This window comes from Marasmius oreades, chromosome 6 (genome assembly GCF_018924745.1).
Source record: "Marasmius oreades isolate 03SP1 chromosome 6, whole genome shotgun sequence".
Taxonomy (NCBI): Eukaryota; Fungi; Basidiomycota; class Agaricomycetes; order Agaricales; family Marasmiaceae; genus Marasmius; species Marasmius oreades.
The window spans coordinates 3,828,293-3,846,848 of NC_057328.1; the positions used below are offsets into that span (position 1 = coordinate 3,828,293).

An 18,556-nucleotide genomic window follows, 5' to 3' on the forward strand; every position below is an offset into this window, starting at 1 on the left:
GCCTCTGGTAGGCCCACGAACAGCAAGACAGATGAAGATTGAGGAAAGGATACTCGAGTTGCAGGTTCAGATACTTAGCCTGGAATATAAGTTGAGAAGTGAGAGGATGATAGAGCGGCCCGATATGGTGCCGCCGGAGTCAGAGCGGACGGAGGAGATGGAGAAGCAGTCGAGACAAATCAAAGAGACGATTGAGAGCCTGAGAGTTGTTCAAGGAAGTACATGGGCGAGGGGTATGAGTAGTACGATACCTGCAGAAATGGTGTAAGCTATGAATTGATATACTTGTATTTGAGTGAAAGTAAGCAATTTTCTCCGGGAGAATAAACTTTGACCGCATAAGCTAATCTAATTTAATCTTATTCTTATACTTATTTGTACTTGTGACACAGCCTCTTTACCACGGTGGTTGGCTTCAACCGTCCGCGTCAACCTTGGTTTTTTTGGATTCAAGTCGCGGTTACAAACCAGTACGATGGAGGACTTGACCAATGTCAGTCTTCTTTATTAGCAGTGGGTTACAATAACATTTCAATGGAATACAGGACTAATATCCTCAGAACACTCGCCAAACTTCTTTTTATTTCTTTTCCATGTACAAAAGGCCTTCATGCAGCGAACTCTTCACGTCTTTTCTATGTCTCGGTGATATCTCCAAATCACAATCCCGTCGAACCAAGTACCACCACGCACACATCGTCCAACTCGTCGTAGGAACTGCCGCCCTAAGCTGATGGAATACACGGATGGAATCATGGATTGCTAGATAAGTCGGCTCCGGCTGACTATGACCTTGTTCACACTGGTTCGGTCCGAGTCTCGATCTCAGGCTGTAAGTCGACTCTCGATCTCTTTTTTTTCCACCCATAAATTTTTACCTATCGTTTCAGGGACATGTCCAGTACACTGAGGAATTACTGCCGCCTCATGGTAACTTCGGATAGATAGCGCCAACGAAGGCAGCTTCTGGACTAGTTCACTTGTACGACTACTTACGGTCTCCGTCCTTACCAAGTTAGTCAAGGCCGACTGCAGCATGAAAAGTGGAAAAATCTGAACCTGGCATCAGGTAACGGTTGGTACCATACCTTCTATTCTCAAAGCCTAGATACCTCATCTGTTCAAGCGTAAGAAGAACGTTTGGCATGTCGACCGATCTGCTTCTCTCCTCTTCTGTCGCTGCTAGGTCGTGTTCGAGGGTTCTACATAACGAAACATGCTGTCCACCGTTACTGAACTGTCGCGCCACCTCATCCTCGAGTCGCCACGAAAACTACATTTTCGCACCCGCGGATGAGCTAGTGAAGAATGCGTCTGCTCGGGTGCGTCTTCTGGATACCAAGGAATCCAAGTATCTCACTCTTAGTTCTTCTAGCCACGTCGAATGAAAGACATACTTCGATCGACGGGTTGTTGAGATGGGATAAATCGCGTACCAAGAGTATGCGCGACTCAGATGGTTTAGACCAGTTTATCTTCTATCGAATGGGTTGCGAGTGTAGTTCGAATGACTTTGAGTCCAGGTATTTAAAGGGCAACTATCCCTCGAGTGTCAATCGTTCTTTCACTTCTCGTTTGACTTCATTGTAACCCCGATAACATGCCAGTGAAGTATGACTCCAGTGGGCCAGAGCGACTTCCCAAGCATGAACCCATCGCTATCATTGGGATGGCTGTCGACATGCCTGGCTCTCCTGATGTCTCGAAACTTTGGGAGACACTGGAAAGAGGTATCAATACCATCTCTGAGGTGCGTAACTTCCTTTTCTCCTCAAGTAGCGACCAAACGTTTTCAATAGATCCCTATGGCACGCTTCGAAATATCGCCTTACGATGGGAGGAACCCCCGCCGTCAGATGAAGACGCACACCGGAAACTTCCTCGACGACGCTGATGAATTCGATAATAAATTCTTCAGGATAAGTCCCCGAGAAGCTCTGGATATGGATCCTCACCTCCGAATTCTCTTACGTGTCTCGCACAATGCTCTTGAAGACGCAGGATACGTGCCTGACGCCACCCCGTGTTTCTCTTGGGAGACTTTCGGATGTTACATTGGTGGCGCAGCGACCGATTATCGTCTCAACTTGCAGAATGATATCGATCTTTACTACCTTACAGGTTTGATCGATTCGTCGTTGGTTTTATACCATGACTTTTGCTGACGAAGACTTTATCATGTCTAGGAAACCTGGCTGCGTTCTTTTGTGGGCGTGTATCCTACGCATTTAAGCTCGGAGGACCTTCTATGATGGTAGACACCGCTTGTTCGGCTTCAGCTGTCGCATTATATCAAGCTTGCCGTGCCTTATCTATTGGAGATTGCAGGGCAGCTCTTACTGGCGGTGTAAATGTCTTCTCGAGCCCCGATGTACGTCCTTCGCCTCGTCTTCCTGAGATAAGAATTTGACTTAGATGCATGCTTCTCCCAAAGCTCTTCCTCGGACTTGACAGAGCCCATTTCCTGAGCCCGTCAGGCCAATGTCAGGCCTTCGACGCATCTGCAGATGGTTATTCGCGTGGCGAAGGCTGTGGGATGTTCGTTCTGAAGCGGTTGTCGGATGCTATCGACGAGAACGATCGCATTCTAGGCGTCATTCGAGCTATCGAGGTCAACCAGAGTTGCTACGCGCCTTCAATCACCCATCCGCATTCACCTTCCCTATCTGCTCTCTTCCGTACAGTCCTAAAAAACGCCGGGATACAGGATCTTTCTCGAGTCAACCTCGTAGAAGCTCATGGCACAGGAACGCAAGCTGGTGATCCGATTGAGATGGAGAGCATTCGAGAAGTGTTATGTGGCGGTCGAAATGCCGCGAACCCTCTACACGTTACCTCGATAAAAGGCAATATCGGCCATTTGGAACTGGCTTCTGGGTCTGCAAGCTTAGCGAAATTGTTGTTGATGCTACGCCATGGAGTCATTCCAGCTCAAATTTCGTTGAAGGCGCTGAACCCAAACATAGTACCCCTTGATTCGGATCACACCGTCATCCACACCCAAAATTCTCCTTGGAACCCATCCCATCCTGGAATGACACGCATGGCCCTTTTCAACAATTTCGGTGCTGGGGGTTCTAATGTCGCAACGTTAATTGAGGAATACGTCCCTCTGACTACGCAAACATCGACTTCTAATTTACCTTTCGTCTTTGGATTTTCGGCTAAAGATGAAAGGGCTGCTGTAGCTTTACGTGACCGTTACGTAGATTTCCTTCGTACATCGGAGGAAGATTTCGTTCACATTGCATACACCATGACAGCACGACGACAACTCTACGAGTATCGTGGCGTCGTGGTTGCTTCTACCAAAGACGAAGCTATCGAGAAGCTTCAGACTGTTAATATCCGACAGGTAGAAGCTCAAGGTAATCACAAATCCTCACCACCTGGTGTGGTTTTCGTGTTTTCAGGACAGGGAGGACAGTTCCTTGGAATGGGTCGGGATTTGTACAAATCTTCAGGGGTGTTCCGGACGGCCGTTGATAAATGCCAGGAAATTCTGGTTTCGCTCGGGTTTTCCGGGATTATGGAGATTATTACAGAGAGTGGTAACCAACTGGGAGCCGCCTCCCTTCAGAGCGCGGTGTTCGCGGTCGAATATGCTTTGGCTCAGTTATGGATGTCGTGGGGCGTTCTTCCGAGCGCATTGATCGGGCATAGGTCAGTTATCCGTATCTCTATTCCTAGGCTGCATCATTGACCAGCCCCTCGTTGTAGCCTTGGGGAATATGCAGCTTTGGTTATCGCCAAAGTCTTGACCCTTCGTGAAGCGCTATTCATTGTTTCTCACCGTGCTCGGTTGATGTTTCAACGATGTCCTAAGAACACTAGTGCAATGTTAGCCCTCAACTACCCTGGATTGTTGACACGGAAGGTCCTGCTGGCTCACGCGTTCTCCGATCTTACCGTTTCATGTTTCAACAGTCCCAACGACTGTATCGTCTCAGGTTCTGTGAAGCGGCTAGAGGCCTTCCGGGAGGTATTCAAGAGTTCTGTCGGTGGTAAATCCACTCTGCTTGACGTACCGTTTGGATACCACAGTCAGCATATGGAACCCCTTCTCGACGACCTTCATGAAATCGCTTCGAAGGTTCGTATGAGCCCTCCAGTCATTCCTATCGCTTCGAATGTCCTTGGTGCTGTGGTTCAGCCTGGTGATGCATCTGTCTTCAATGCGGACTACATTGTGCGACATTGCGCCGAGCCTGTCCAATTTGAGAAGGGGGCGTATCTCTTGGCTCAGGAAGTCCTTGGTCGTTCGCAGAGAAACGTCTGGATTGAAATCGGACCTCATCCTATCACTATTCCTTACCTGAAAACGAACTCGTCAGTTTGCGGTCCTCAGAGCTCGTTCCTCCCGTCGATTCGGAAACGGCAGGATGCCTGGCTTACATTGACCTCCAGTCTCAGCGAACTCTATCGCTCCAATGTCCCAGTCAAGTGGAGGGAAACGTTCTCGCACGTTAAACCGTCATGTGTATCTCTCCCATCATACCCATTTTCGAAGGACAAATTCTGGGTCCCGTATGTTGAGCCACATCTTCGTGATCTGTCCGCAGCGTCAAGACAACAACATCTGAGGGCTCCAATATTAACGTGTCCAGTCCGGGAGAACGGCTCTATAGCCGAGCAGAACGGTCATTCTGCTGCACCTCGAAACCAAAAGTATCCTGGATTACCCAAACAGGTGCAAAGCCTGGTGGGAGACGAGGGTTCGGAAACGCTCGTTAACGATGTACTTCAAGTGATATCGTCTGTGCTAGGGATTCATGTGGAGCGGATGGGAGGGGATACCACGTTTGAGTCTTTGGGACTCGACTCGTTAGCGTCTATCGAGGTGCATCAGGAGATCAAAGATCTTCTAAAAATGACGCTTCCAGACGATTTTTTCCTGCACAACACGAAAATTACCGCTATTCGACAGTATTTCTCGCAAAAGGCTTCAGTGGGCCCTACTACTGCTTCGAAGCCGCTTGGTGACGAGATTCTTCGCGTCATTTCATCGGTTTTGGGCGTCCCCCTCGAAAAGACGAATGAAGGCACTTCATTTGAGGCTTTAGGCTTAGACTCGTTGGCATCCATCGAAGTGCACCAGGAAGTCCAAGAACGTCTGAAGGTTACACTCTCAGATAACTTTCTCCTACACCATACTACTGTTCTTTCTGTTCGACAATTCTTCTCCGAACCAACCCAGAAGGAACAAACTGTCTCCACGAAATCACATCATCCCGTCCATGTTACTGTCAAGGCGAACGAAATCAAGCAGGATGAGTACAACGAAATGGATTCTTCCACGCGCACGATAGTTCGAGCACTTCATTTGAGCTCTAACCCAAAACTTGTTCGGGAGCGTCTAGTTGAGGGCAGTGTTCCGGTCTTTCTCATACACGATGGGAGCGGCTTATGCGGATATTACGAGAAAATGCCAAGTCTATCGCACACTCTTTGGGCGCTTCATAACCCACGTTTCCTTTCTTCTAAGCCATGGGAGAACCTTTTTGAAATGACGAAATTCTATGCGGAACTGATTCTTTCGACTGTAAGCGAAGGCAATGTTATTCTTGGAGGTTAGTGTTCCTTCACGTTAACTGAAACGGCCACTGGTTTATCTTTCTTCGTAGGATGGTCCTTCGGTTCAATCGCGGCGTACGAGACAGCTCTACAACTTCGCAAGTTGGCAGGGTCGAGGAACCTTCATGTCCAAGGACTTCTCCTTATCGATCCTCCACCAAATCCCTTTCCACCCCGTCCCGTTCCCATCGAAGGTCAAGAAGAGAATGAAACCGTTCCTGTTCCTGTTCTTCAGAACTCAACGAATAGCAAAGTGAAAGACCTGATCGGGACACAGTTTGTTTTGAACCCGCGGTTATTGTACACTTATGACCCTTTCAAGACGCCCAAAGAGCTCGGAAATTACTCTGCGAATGATCTTTGTCCCCGGATTACGTTACTGCGATCGAAAGAGCCTTATACCCCGATTTTGAAAAATGGAAAGCCTGCGTGGGTGCCAGCTTGGCTTGGAGATCGTTCAGATCCGACTGCTGCTACGAAAGGGTGGAATACACTTACGTCGAAGGAAATCAAGGTCTGGGGGATTCCTGGGAATCACTTTGAACCGTTCCTTCCTCAGAATGTGAGTGGTTATTTATTGAAGTTGTTGACCTTGCTCGTGGTTTACGTTCTCCTGTACAGATTGGAGACGTAGCGAGGTGTATAGAGGAAGCCTTGGATTACCTAACGTAATCTCCTAGGATTCTTGAGTTTACTTTAGATTTAGAAGACTTTGACTCTGGATTGGAAAGAAGAGAGGATTGTAGAGTTGTTCATGAGATTAGGGCGAGTAGATGGTAGTCTGAAACCGTGAAATTCTTGTTATTGTAGTACTGAGGGACTTAGTAGTAGTTAGAGAGCTTAAGGTCATACAGTATAGACGAATTCGGCCTGGATTTGGCGCTTTACTAGCCGCGGCTCATTTACATTGTTTTTTACGCGTTTTTACAACTTGTTTGTAAAGTCATTGGACCATTGGATGCTCCTCATTTGCCTTGCCCGTTGTTCGACTCAAAGCTTGAAGTGCCGAACGGACCTTGCCGAACCGCCCCCTTCGGCTTGTATCGATTCGTAAATTGTTCGAAAACGTATTTCTGATTCCTGTGCAGTGGTAGGATTACTCTGATGGGAGAATGATTCTCATCTGCAGGTTGCGCTTCGCTTGTTGAACGTTGAACTCGCCTATTCCTTTTCCAGTTAAGAGCTATCGAAATCTAGAAGAAGTCTTGTTTTTTTTGGGAGTTTTACTTTAGTTAAATAAAAGGATCGTTCAAGTTGCGTCTCCAGGGCCGAAGGTTCCGACCTGGTGATCCGGCAAGTTGACTGACTCGGAATTTGTTCGGACCCGTACTATTATTTCCCACGTTTTTTTATTATCTCAACGACGACCTTTTCTTAATCATCTATTATCAAATAGCCCCTTTACCACTTGAATTGAAGCTCTTTATTGTAACAGACTACAACGAAGATGATCCCTCCTAACATCCATTACCTGACAACGCAAGTTGCGAAGCAAGCGATCCAGAATACACCCCCTCATATTCAATGCCTCCTTCGGTCTGGACAACTCCCATCCTCCAACGATCTATCTTCCATCCAGCTATCACTCCAAGAGATGCAGACCGAGATCCAGCATCATCAAAAGATAGTCGAAGAGTCGACGACTCGCATCTTGCTGCTAGAAGAAACCTCCAGACGTTACCATTCCATTTTGTCACCGATTCGTCGAATTCCAGCAGAGATCCTCTCTTTCATCCTCACCCTTGCAGTCAAGAAGAATCGGTTTGGGCCACCGGGATATTCGCGATCGCATGCATCGCTTTTAAGCAGCGTTTGCGCCTTTTGGCGTTCAGTGACGTTGGATGACCCTTACATTTGGGCGACTATTGTCATTGACAGAGAATTCCAAGAAAAACGACATCCGCTTTCCTTTGACCGGCTTAAAACTCATCTCGAACGCTCTAAAGGTACATCTATCACCTATGAGTTCGAACTCCCGAGCAAATTTTCTCCTTCAATCATTGCTCCTAATGAAGACGGGGTCACTTCCACTCTCTTTGGAACAGAAGAGCAGCCCAGACAGGTCGGAACCTTGAAGTTTTCGAATGTGTCATCTTCGAGGACTAAGAGTCCTTGGTCAGAGGCTCGGAACATCGTGGAAGTGGCGGCGTCACGTCTCTCGTTTCTCCACACCTTGCATTTCTGGGACAGGTCTGACGTGCATCCTGTGACGAAGAGCGACCTGACGTTTGGAAATGAAGCTCTCGGAAAACACATCACCTCCTTGTACCTCCACCCCGTCACACTTTCAGGTGCTATATTCGCCTTGAAATCCTTCCCAAAACTCTCTTTTGCCACTTTTATCATAGGGGCAGTGGCAAAGGAGGACAGTACGTCCGCCAATCGCAATCCCCCCCTTGAACCCCGACGCGAACCCAATAACCTTTTATCCCTACCCTCCTTATTGTCACTTACTTTGGCAACCTCGACTGAGATTCCAATTGATAAATGTATTAACCACATGGCTATCCTCTTGAGGCGATTCGGCACCCCATCTTTATCCACTCTCTCCATTTCGTTATCCAGGTCTTTAATTTCCCAGCAATTCGACACTCTTCAACTCATTGACGGATTGGAATATTTCTTCGGTCGTACAACGGCACTTCGTCATCTCACTATCCGTTGTGTTGATTGGACGGAGCAGTTCACGAAAGGATTGCTTCAATATGTTCCCTCCACTGTGACGGATCTGGGGATTGGTTTCGCACCGGGAGTAGCACCTCTTTTTGAGCGCCGAATTGTGAATGGTCTGTGTTGGCCACCGAAAGATAAAGATGGGGATGGGGATGGTGGTGAAGGGGTGTTGCCAAAGTTGACGCATTTGAGGTTGTTCATGGGGGTATCGGGTCTTGATGAGTGGGGGCTTTTAAGCGAGATGATTCAATCGAGGGTGTTGAAGATTCCTGGATCTGGAGCTACTTCAGCTTTAGGGACACCTCGTACGCCTCTGAAAAGCGTTTATGCGGATGTGAAGAGTAGTGATCCGCAGATTGCGATTGAGGCTCGGAAATTACGGGATGAAGGGGTACATGTTTTTGGGTCGAATCTGTGAATAGTTTTGGACTTGATATATTTGTTCCGTTGATTCGTTTCGACTAGTTAGTGTATAAGTAGCGATATATAGATAAATAAAATACATCATCTGGTATTGACATGTCTACATAGTAAATAAATAAGAGATTCACCGACTTCCGGTATCAACGCTAGAAGTCTGATACATAGCGTTATACAACATCCGCCTGTCGATGGTGTACTCCGTTTTTGTGGTCTGTACCTGTACTTCTACAGGGATCTTTTTCAATGGAACCTATGGGAGAGATTAAATCGTCTGCTCCCTCGAAAAGCAAAAAAAAAAGTGAATTCACCTCAGGTTTTCTACTCTCCTTCCTCTCGAACAGCGGTAACCCAACCTCATTAATCGTTCCCTCACCAGTTGCCAGTGCGACTTTACTATAGTCATCGATCGATCCTAATGAATCAGACATCCTGTGCATTGATAGACTTTCCAGGTCGTTGCCGTGGAAGCGAGATGTAGAGCTGATTCCGGATGGTCGTCGCGAGCGGTAGGAGATGGATATGTCGAGGCTGCTTTGAGTTTGGAAATAGAAACTGGAGTTGATCCTGTTGCCATAACCCAACGCCCGTCAGTTGTGTTGTGTTGTAACATGGGGGGGGGGGGTATCTACGACAAAAGACTTACATCGATAAGAAACAGTTGACGTAGACTGTGGTCAGCGGGAATCAGTCAGTTATACACCCGTTTTCTAATTTTAACAAGTGGAGAAACGTACGTTGGGGCAGTACCATTTCGGCAACTATGTATAGCGGGTTGGCAACTCCGAATATGAACTAGAAGTGAGTGATTAAACAAAGATTTCAAAAGCGTCGGAAGTGAGGGACCTACCCCGACTAGTACTATCAGGGAAAAGAAGCTAGCATAGCAATCCATTCCATCAGGAGGGGTGAGAAAAAAAATCCCAAGAGACTGGCGCTCACCCTGTGATGGTTCCCGTGTTCATGGTATACGCCATGAGCATTGTCCAACTTGAATACGTCCTGAACAAAGAAACATCAATCAGTCAGTTCTGTAGCGATACGCTCGATACATAAGTGGATCTTACCATCCAAGGTTTGGCCGAGACTTGACAATCGTATAAATCAATGCGGCAGCAACGAGAATGTCGGTGAGAGTATTGAAGGACATCGCCAAGAATACTGAATACTGCGTATCATGAGTCATGAGAAAAAAAACTGAAAATAGATGCAAAAATGGGAAACCAGTACCCGGAAGTCGATGAACCGAGTGCTCTTCAAGTCTGGGATAGTTGTACTGTTCAATCATGGTAAGTTCAAAGCCTTCAGCACCCTCAAAGTCATGTACGACTTACACTTCATATGCGAAAACTGTTGTTTAACGAATTAGACAACGTGAAGCAGGAACGTCGGAACAGTCTGGGTTTGACGTACAGGTTCCTAGGCCTATAATAAAAGTATATCAATATCGTGACAGATACGACGGATGCCTGCCTTACCGTATTCAACCACGAGTACAGCCGACTAAATCAGAAACCCTTCAGCCACGAAACAGAATGGTAATAAGACCAGCAACTCCTCACTAATGCGATGGGAATCCACTTCTTTTTATCCTTTTGCACTGGAAAAAGTAAACAATCAACAATCACGGGACAAGGGGGAGGGGTGGAGAAGCCGTAAGATCGCAACGTACAATTCCAAATACGAACTGTATAGAGTCTGATTTTATCTTGTCAGTAAACGAGAACCCTCTCAAACAGGAACAAGAATCGAGATCATGACGCACACTTTGGTCGCGCTCATGATGATAGTCTGTTAACACGGGATGTCAAATTAACCCCGGATAGGTCGAACTTTGAACGATGTCTGACCTGCATGAATATTTGAAGCTGGGAAATGACCACAACGTTCAGTAAAACCCCTCTTTTTCCGATTGAAGGAAGACGAAGAACATACTTTGAGACTCCAGGTCAACTCGACAGCGTCGGGGAAGTTTATGCCTTTCGTTATCACGTAAAAGTAGGTTGCGTGAAAGATGAAAGCTAGCTGTCCGACAGCGAGAATCCTGATGTTCGTGGTGACATATTGTTAGGAATTGTTTACAGATGAATGACATCTCGCTCGTATGCTGACCATAGAAAAGCTATCTGTCGTTGTTTTACGTTAGAGCGCAAGTCGTATACGAAGTTATTAAGAGAGCACATACAGATAGTCTGTGCGCCCAATGATCACCCTTGTGCGACCCAAAATACAACGCTGTCTGGAGTGTCGTGAATCCACCAAGACTGATTATTTGAAGGGAAATAAGTGATGTGAATCCCATTGAATGAACGGATCTTGCACCTACAATGAGGCGAGAAGCAGCCCAATCGTCATCGCTCCAATAGACGCAATGTATATTCGATTTTCCCCTGCAGTGGATGACATCGTGATTCCAGCGATTTTGGTTTGAAAAAGTTGAAGAAGGATGGGGAGTGGGGAGGGTCAAGAGCTAACCCAGCAAAACGACGCCTATTTGACAGAAGAAGCCTTCATTGATCCCGTGACAGGGGCGGTATTTGTAGATGGGAATCGGAACATTCGCCGCCTCCAGGGTTAGAAACCTGTGTGTACTGTTTTCCGAGATCAAGGAGAGTCGCTATCCGAGTGCTGGGTAGATGATCGATTGATCACTTGGTGCTGTGCAGTCGGAGTGAGAATTTGGAGAACTTTCGCATGAGGCGCGACATCTGAAGATAACCCAAGACACGAAAGGTTAACCCACGACCCGATAACTATTCCACGCAAAAGTACATCGTTGCAGATGAAGAAGGAAAGGCGCACCGGTAGGAGGCGTGAACCGCACTAGGATCACCCGGATGTAGAAGTTTGATGGTAGCAATTACAGCAATCAGAACTGTGTAGATTTATGAAAAAGAAATGATCATCACCGGTGTATGAGATTTTCATTTGTTCTGTATCAGTATCGCGACACCGACTTCGGTCGGTCCAGCTGCTGGCAGCGGGGACAGCTAGGCGTCTGCTCACCTCTCTCGAGAAAAAGAACCTGTGTGACTCACAATCAGGATTGACACGTGTGCATCAACAGTATCGTGACGTTACGGACTACCGAATAAGTGGAATGAAACAGATTACACAGGCAACCCTTCGATGATGCTTTCTACCAAAAACGTGCATGATACAATGTACAAACCCAGATTTGATACAATATAAACAATAAATGCAAATTTTGTGTATGTTGATCTATGACCCACAATGTATCAAATTTTGTTCAAATATTGTGTAAGTTTCAGCAGAATACAGAAAGTATATAGATAGAAATTCAGCTTTTATTTACCTTGATGTTAAAGATAGGATGTATCAAATGTTTCCCCAAATATTGTGTATATTTACGGAAAATACATTTAACATGTAAATAAAGTTTACACGATGCGCAAAGCTGGCAGAATCATGGTGTCAAACATCACGCGTCCGCTGCCCCCGCCGTCGCCGTATGGTGGTCGGATTGAGCATAAGGCGCACGATTTGAACTCGAACTTGGATGAAGCGGCGTTAATCGTATAGTCGTAAAGTCAACGTTTTCTGAGATTTAATCTTCTTTAATTTATCGTACTGTATGTTTGCAACGAATCGTGATTGAACTTACCGTTTTCTGAATGCGTCTCCGAGATGGCCTACATAATTTGATATCAGGTGGGCGTGTTGCTTATGTCAGGTTCAACTTTTCTGTTCTCACTATGTCGTCCCAAGACAACCTCCCGCAATTACGCGCTTTCAGGCCTCCATCTACAAGAAGAAACATAGCCGACTCGTCAAGTCGCAAAATGTCGATCAATTCTCAATCAAGTCACTTCTTCAAGACCGGCAAGTGCCCGTTCCGTGCATCCAAACATTCAAGACACGCCTTCATCTCAACGCCTCAAACTTCAAGCTCTCAAGCAAATCTCAAGTGACAAGCTTCAAAGACCATCTATTTCAAGTCTTCAAAACTTCAACGCCTCAACCCCCCGAGTCTTCTAAAGTCGGGCCAGGCTCAAACAGCTCAAGACCTCGACGTTCAACATTTCAACGTTTCAACCGTCCGCGGTTTCTCATTTTGGGGCATCGGGCAATCAGAGAGATCGGGTACAGCAGCTGTATCTCGATGTGAGTCACCCACTGTCTTTATTCTAACGACTGTTGCTGATACGTCGTCTTTTCATCTATAGGCATCCGCTACTTTCAATGTGTTCGTGTCTGCTTGACGAGAGGTAGACAAAGGGGGTTTGAAGTTCATAGTTCATCACTTCTTACACACATCTGTATTCTTTCCTGCTACAGCTATACAAGAGTTCTTTGTTATCTACTGTACTGGAGCCCCAGCAGCGAGAACAATTGGGTAGTATAGGGTAAAGGGTATGGACCGGCAAACCGGATGCTGAACGGCGAACGCGGTGCCCACAGGAATGGTAGTACATGGTATATAATATTTGATATAATATACTAAATTTTCTTGTTTGGACCTCGTTCATTTTTCAAGAAAGTTCCACAAAATTTTAATTCATTGGCACATTGTGACTATGTAAAATACATGGATAGAATTTCATAGAATGGCTAGCTGTGTAGGTATGGAAAGCGTCATCGGAAAACTCTGTAGCCGTCAGAACGCGCGACGATTGACGTAAAAACGCCCCGTAGGCAAGGCGACCGCTTTACGACAAATTGTGCCGGAAACTCCGCTACCTCCGAGTTTCTACACAAGGGTCGGGTAAGGCTGTAGAAACTTGAAACGGATCTGGACGTAGGTGCTTGTGTAAATTTCAAGTTCCCGGACGCCGCCCTTCGCAGCTCGCCAGGTTCAAGGTGATGACTGGTCGGGACCGCTGTGTGGTCTGGTGCGTCTGTCGAAAGTGTTAATGGCGTATTTGAAGGGATCAAAGCGCCTGATAGTGCAAGGGAGAGAATCATTCAGCTCAAACAATGATTATAATCGTGTGGTGATTTGGACTGGGCTGAGTCGCTCGTAATAGCTGAGGTCCGGGCAAAAAGAGAGGGATATTTGAAGCTCGACTACAACGAATTACATATTTAGCCTGGCCGCCTGGCGAAATGGCATCGCGTCTGGCTACGATGCAAGTTCAAAGGTCGCCTCCTTCAAGGGCTTCAAAGCGGTCACAGCTCAAGGGGCTGATTCTTTCACGATCTCGGAATCGTACTTCCCGGGCGGCTGTACCATAGTTCGGGCTCTCATGGTTTTGACCAGAGACACCAGTGACTGTACTAAAATCGAGAAGACGGCTTGTGATTTGAGATTATACTAGGTTACTGGCAGGCGTCATTATTATTGTTGAGATGAGATGAGATGATTAACGACCTCTGACTCCCCGTCTGTTATGAGTTTACCGCCAATGCTGTAGCCTGTTATTAGACTCATGCCGGTGCACAAGTTCCTCAACGGCAGTAGCAACTCAACTCGTCTGTCAATAAGTTCACGAGCCTCATATGTGTACATTTGAGCACAAATCAAGCCGAGCTTAACATTCTCCGTGTAACTGATCACAATCACATGGCGATAAATGAAATAGAGTATCGCACAGACCGGCTTTGTTGCTAAGTGCTGAAATCATACTCGACCGTTTGAGCTGGCATTTTTCTATAACGACTTGATTCATATAAGTTCCCACGTGTACCAGAACAATATATAATTATAGCAATAAATGAAGATCAAACCTTCTGGTCAAGAGGGGGCGAAGGAGACTCCGAAGTATGTATACCAGGGGGCCCGTTATGCATCATCATCGGTACACCCGTCTGTTCTTGTCCCTGAGGGACATACACCATCGGGGGTACGCCCGGGGTACCAGCCTGTTGCTGGAACTGGTTCGGGTCACCATAGTAAAGATATTGAGGCGCCGGTTGAAAGACGGGCCTTGGCGGCTCTTTCCCAAAGTATTCGGCATAATACGCTTGAACGAGCCACACTTTGTGGTCGTGGGATTTGACTTTGCCGACGATACAGAGGATGATGGTGAGTATGCAGTATGCCATTACTAAGTGCGGGGGAGAGCTTCGTGAGGACCTTTGGAAATTCGTGAAGATAAGGAAAGGGTGGAGTCTTACAGAGAGCGAAGATAGTGTAAGAAATCCCGCTAATTGGGGGAAATTCGGGACATGCAGCGCTTGCAAGGCCTAAGGGGAGGTATCAGAATCCCGGAGATATCTTTCAAAACCAAACTTCAGCACGCACTTGGATAGGGATCGTCGACCAAACATCTAAAATTATCATAGCGCCAGTTCACCCGGAAAAATGCGATCCACTCGTCCATGATAATAGCTTGAGCGAGCCATATTGCAGATATTCCGACTAAAGAAACTACTAAGTGCATGTTCAATGAGCGGAAATGAAGTGAGCTGACTCACCTATGATTGGCACCTCCACAACGTTCCAACTTATCCACGCATTCTTCGATACAAGGCCGGTTATCCCACTAACGACCGAGTCCCAGTGAATATCAGAATTGTGGACTTCCGACGATGTAAACAGCGACTCACAATATGATGCACATTAGTAACGTTAAACCAGCAGCTGCCACACCGAACCTTTGGAAAAAGTAGAATCCATCCTCATACCAGATGGCCAAGATGCCGGTATGGACACACAAGGCAATAACGGGCAGGGAAAGAAGGCACGAGAGGGCTTTGAAAAAAAAAAAAAAGTCAAAAGTAAATTTTGTCGCGTTCAGAGAATCATTTGAGGGTTATAAAACGAACCAAAGACCCCAAGGCGCACGACCAGGATGAAATTATTGGGCATTATAAATTGTCGAGGCTGGGAATGTAGGGTAAAGGGGGAGGGGGAGATGTTGGGCTTCTTCGTCGCTCGTCCGGATGGACATCCGACATTTATGCCAAGGTGAGGCTGTGAACGTGTAGGAGTCGTGCGTAGAGTATTTGACAGCGTCGGTAGGTCAATCAATTGGTTAACAATATAATCTGTCAAACTCCTGGGCGTACTTTACCTGGCGTTGATAAATTCATCCATCGATACTGTTGGTCAAAGAACGGCGGAATCGGAGCTAGAGTGTTGAATGTAACCTGGTTGTGGTCCCCAAGTTTCGACGTAGACTCACGGTTCCTCAGTGGTTTTGACGGTGATTTTAGGGAACGCCGGGACGGCTCAAACGTTCCACAAATCCGAACAAACCGCACATTCTTAATTTGGCGTCTACTTCTAGACATGGTCCTCAATTCGCTACTACAAAATTGCCCGACCTTAGCTCAGTTGGAAGAGCACAAGACTGTAATAGGCTATTTTCGCTATCTTGGGGTCGCCTGTTCGAACCAGGCAGGTCGGATCAGAGCGGTTTGTATAAACTTTTTGACCCCTTCTTCGTTCATTGCAGGGATACAGAATCAAATTATGGTACGTCGTAATGAGAGATAAACGCATAAAAAAACCACACGTCTAGCTACTCGTGTTTCACAGGGTATACATGAACCACTTCGAATCATCCCCATACCGATCATCCTCCCTCATACAATTCATCATCTCGTTCTTCCACCTCAACCAAACGGTGTTTACGATAGAAATCATCCCTTCCGCTGCCGCCAACGCCAACAAAACAACGGTCATCGTATCCCGACCGATATTCCCAGCCAACCAGACCATCATTATCAAACCCATACCGAACGCCATACCAGAAATCGCCAAAGCGGATGCTCTTCGTATGTAAGGAAATGCGTTATTCGCAACCCATGCGGTTATGAGCCCAACAACTGAAAGACTACCGGATATAACGATAATGAGGCAGCCGTATCGCACTAGATGTACCTGGGAACCTGGATTATAGGAAGGTACTTTGTGAGATATTGAAAGCAATTAACAAAACGGATGGATCATGCTTTACCAAAGTAGATTCCAAGTCCTATGATTGTCAATATATTACAAAGCCCGATTGACACTCCCCGGACTGCGAAGTAATCTGAAGCGTAACCGACGAACAATGCAACGCCGAGAGCTGCTGCATAGGGGGGTATCGTCATTAGTTGAGCTTTAGATGGCGATGTGTAGTTGAGCCGGTCGATGGCGGTTCGTAACAAACTTTGGATATGAATAGTGGATTCAAGGTGAGAGAGTGCGAGTCCAAGCAAGAAAACCCGAACAAAAAAAAAAAGAAAAAAAGCTCACTATGCGACACCTGCCAGCTTCGCACCCATCGTAAACGACATAACTCCACCAAACCAAACGTGGATACCCATAAAGGCGCGCAGAACCTCTTTGAATGAAAACTGGTGAGTTTGATGATGTCCATAATCATCTTGGTATAAAACCCGTGCGTGGCGCCGTTTTTCTTGCTTGTTGAGGAACCTAACGTCTTCTATCGTACGAGGAACGAGGAAGATAGATACGATGCCGAATAAAATGGTGAAAATGCCTTCGAGGATGAAGGTCCACGACCATCCGGAAAGATTGGCAACTCTATCCATGTGGGTTATACCATAAGCGAGGATACCGGAGAAGGCATATCCAAGGAACGCAGAAGCAACGAGTAGATTGAACCTAGACAAAAAGCATTTCCAGGTTCACTCAGTTGGAAGCAGGGTTGGGGAACTTGAACTGGAACAAGCGATTGACTTTACCTGAATGCCAACTTGTGCCGGGGATATAGAGAGGTCAGATGGATAGCTATGCCGGGAAGGAGGCCGCCTTCGAAGAGACCGAGGAGGAAACGACATGCGAGAAGTGCTTCGTAAGATTTGACGAAACCTGTCGAGAGTATTATGACACCACATAGGACAATTATCCCGGGAAGAACATAGTTCGGTCCCAATCTCTGTAGTTTTTAGGGGTGAGCGTGAGTAGTGAGGCTCTATAAAGCGAAGTCCACGTACCCGAAGCATCAGGTTCAAGGGATACGGTGAGACAACAAATGGGATGTAGGTCAAAGTCAAGGACATCTTGTATTGCTTGTCGCTCAATGATAGTTTGTCTTCGATGCCTGAGAGTCGAAAAGCTCTGAAGGTCGTTTGATCCTTTCGATGGAAGTGATTAACATAACTCCGGGGAAGAAACCAGAATGAGAGAACGCACGAGGGCGACCAATGCCAGCATCATTCCAAGGACGGGTAAAACATAAAAATCCATCTTCCAATAGAACAACCGTCTAGCAGGCGCGGGCCGATGACTGTTTTCTGGTTCAGTGACCATGAAAGAGTCGATCTTGCCAGTGGTGGAAAGAGTGGTTAGTCGGCGTCAGGGAGATTCCAAACGCTGCGCACCGTGTGTATTGAATCCCTAATCGCCCGAAAATCATTCTGAATATCGAAAACCTTGTCCAGTTCGGATACAGAAATCAGCCGAGGATCCTGTAGATTTGAGCTCTCGGTTTTTGTAGGAGATGAAGATGAGGCCGTAGACATGGAAGTAGACATCTCTGGAACGAATTGAGCTCGAGCCTGGCAGGATTTATTACAGGGATCCTGGAAGGTTATATATCAAAGCGCTTGAACTGCTGGTAGTGCGGAGCATTCTGTATGCGAATATGACAGCAGGAGCCGTTTGCTTATTCGTAAGTGAATCCGAGTAGGTTCGTGTAGACCTTGACAAGGGGTATTCCATCTTCCGAGAACGACTCAAAGGGGCTTTGTTGGAACCATCTTCGACGAGTGCTACGTTGGATACGGTTCATATACCCGCCCAGACGAGATATTATGTGCACAAGACTGCTTGGATCAGTAAATCGTTCAGGTTATAAACATGAGATTGGGCAAATTTTGTTTTCGACTGCGATTGGGAGAGGGGGTGTGAGGTAGGAGCGAACAAGGGTTTATGTACAAAATTTTACCACCTGAATGATCAACGTAACGGCAGTATCGGCGATTAGGCGACCGGGACCTTATTCAGCCAAAGGGCCGGTGGTCACGTTTTCTT

At 46.6% G+C, this 18,556-nt stretch overlaps 7 protein-coding genes and 1 non-coding gene across 8 annotated transcripts; 3 read left to right on the forward strand and 5 right to left on the reverse strand.

The window, feature by feature from the left end:
* Positions 1-1,600: 1,600 nt before the first annotated feature.
* On the forward strand, positions 1,601-6,246 carry E1B28_010689 (Type I Iterative PKS; the record flags this gene model as incomplete). Its single annotated transcript, XM_043155667.1, has 7 exons — positions 1,601-1,750; positions 1,800-2,121; positions 2,187-2,371; positions 2,435-3,663; positions 3,721-5,570; positions 5,625-6,136; positions 6,196-6,246. 7 exons carry the CDS (start codon positions 1,601-1,603, stop codon positions 6,244-6,246), a joined length of 4,299 nt encoding a protein of 1,432 aa, XP_043008140.1.
* Positions 6,247-6,942: 696 nt separating this feature from the next.
* On the forward strand, positions 6,943-8,729 carry E1B28_010690 (uncharacterized protein). Its single transcript, XM_043155668.1, has one exon. The coding sequence runs from the start codon at positions 7,022-7,024 to the stop codon at positions 8,663-8,665; it is 1,644 nt and encodes a 547-aa protein (XP_043008141.1). The 5' UTR covers positions 6,943-7,021; the 3' UTR covers positions 8,666-8,729.
* Positions 8,730-8,794: 65 nt separating this feature from the next.
* On the reverse strand, positions 8,795-11,073 carry E1B28_010691 (uncharacterized protein; the record flags this gene model as incomplete). The annotated part of the gene is made up of 19 exons (XM_043155669.1): positions 8,795-8,920; positions 8,979-9,234; positions 9,314-9,338; positions 9,405-9,462; positions 9,518-9,545; positions 9,610-9,669; positions 9,735-9,835; positions 9,898-9,943; positions 10,002-10,017; positions 10,081-10,092; positions 10,146-10,170; positions 10,230-10,267; positions 10,340-10,365; positions 10,433-10,458; positions 10,518-10,535; positions 10,603-10,711; positions 10,780-10,793; positions 10,853-10,931; positions 10,994-11,073. 19 exons carry the CDS (start codon positions 11,071-11,073, stop codon positions 8,795-8,797), a joined length of 1,143 nt encoding a protein of 380 aa, XP_043008142.1.
* Positions 11,074-14,223: 3,150 nt separating this feature from the next.
* Positions 14,224-15,712, reverse strand: E1B28_010692 (uncharacterized protein). The gene is made up of 6 exons (XM_043155670.1): positions 15,397-15,712; positions 15,178-15,322; positions 15,046-15,113; positions 14,873-14,989; positions 14,746-14,814; positions 14,224-14,675 (listed from the first exon to the last, which is right to left on the reverse strand). Exons 1-6 carry the CDS (start codon positions 15,437-15,439, stop codon positions 14,350-14,352), a joined length of 768 nt encoding a protein of 255 aa, XP_043008143.1. The 5' UTR covers positions 15,440-15,712; the 3' UTR covers positions 14,224-14,349.
* Positions 15,713-15,892: 180 nt separating this feature from the next.
* On the forward strand, positions 15,893-15,980 carry E1B28_010693. Its single transcript has one exon. It is a non-coding gene; the product is annotated as a tRNA-Tyr (tRNA).
* Positions 15,981-16,105: 125 nt separating this feature from the next.
* E1B28_010694 (uncharacterized protein) lies at positions 16,106-16,668 on the reverse strand (the record flags this gene model as incomplete). Its single annotated transcript, XM_043155671.1, has 2 exons — positions 16,106-16,464; positions 16,533-16,668. 2 exons carry the CDS (start codon positions 16,666-16,668, stop codon positions 16,106-16,108), a joined length of 495 nt encoding a protein of 164 aa, XP_043008144.1.
* A 144-nt stretch (positions 16,669-16,812) lies between these two features.
* Positions 16,813-17,112, reverse strand: E1B28_010695 (uncharacterized protein; the record flags this gene model as incomplete). Its single annotated transcript, XM_043155672.1, has 1 exon — positions 16,813-17,112. The coding sequence occupies one exon, from the start codon at positions 17,110-17,112 to the stop codon at positions 16,813-16,815; it is 300 nt and encodes a 99-aa protein (XP_043008145.1).
* A 149-nt stretch (positions 17,113-17,261) lies between these two features.
* On the reverse strand, positions 17,262-18,418 carry E1B28_010696 (uncharacterized protein; the record flags this gene model as incomplete). Its single annotated transcript, XM_043155673.1, has 4 exons — positions 17,905-18,418; positions 17,717-17,845; positions 17,518-17,658; positions 17,262-17,459 (listed from the first exon to the last, which is right to left on the reverse strand). Exons 1-4 carry the CDS (start codon positions 18,055-18,057, stop codon positions 17,262-17,264), a joined length of 621 nt encoding a protein of 206 aa, XP_043008146.1. The 5' UTR covers positions 18,058-18,418.
* Positions 18,419-18,556: the final 138 nt, after the last annotated feature.

Excerpts from the sequence above, each read along its gene's own strand:
- E1B28_010690 (XM_043155668.1), top strand. The coding sequence starts at position 7,022 with ATGATCCCTCCTAACATCCATTACCTGACAACGCAAGTTGCGAAGCAA.
- E1B28_010692 (XM_043155670.1), bottom strand. The coding sequence starts at position 15,439 with ATGCCCAATAATTTCATCCTGGTCGTGCGCCTTGGGGTCTTTG. Across the intron at positions 15,323-15,396 it reads CGTGCGCCTTGGGGTCTTTG|CCCTCTCGTGCCTTCTTTCC; the intron begins GTTCGTTTTATA and ends TTTTTTTCAAAG. Across the intron at positions 14,815-14,872 it reads GGTCGACGATCCCTATCCAA|GCCTTGCAAGCGCTGCATGT; the intron begins GTGCGTGCTGAA and ends ACCTCCCCTTAG.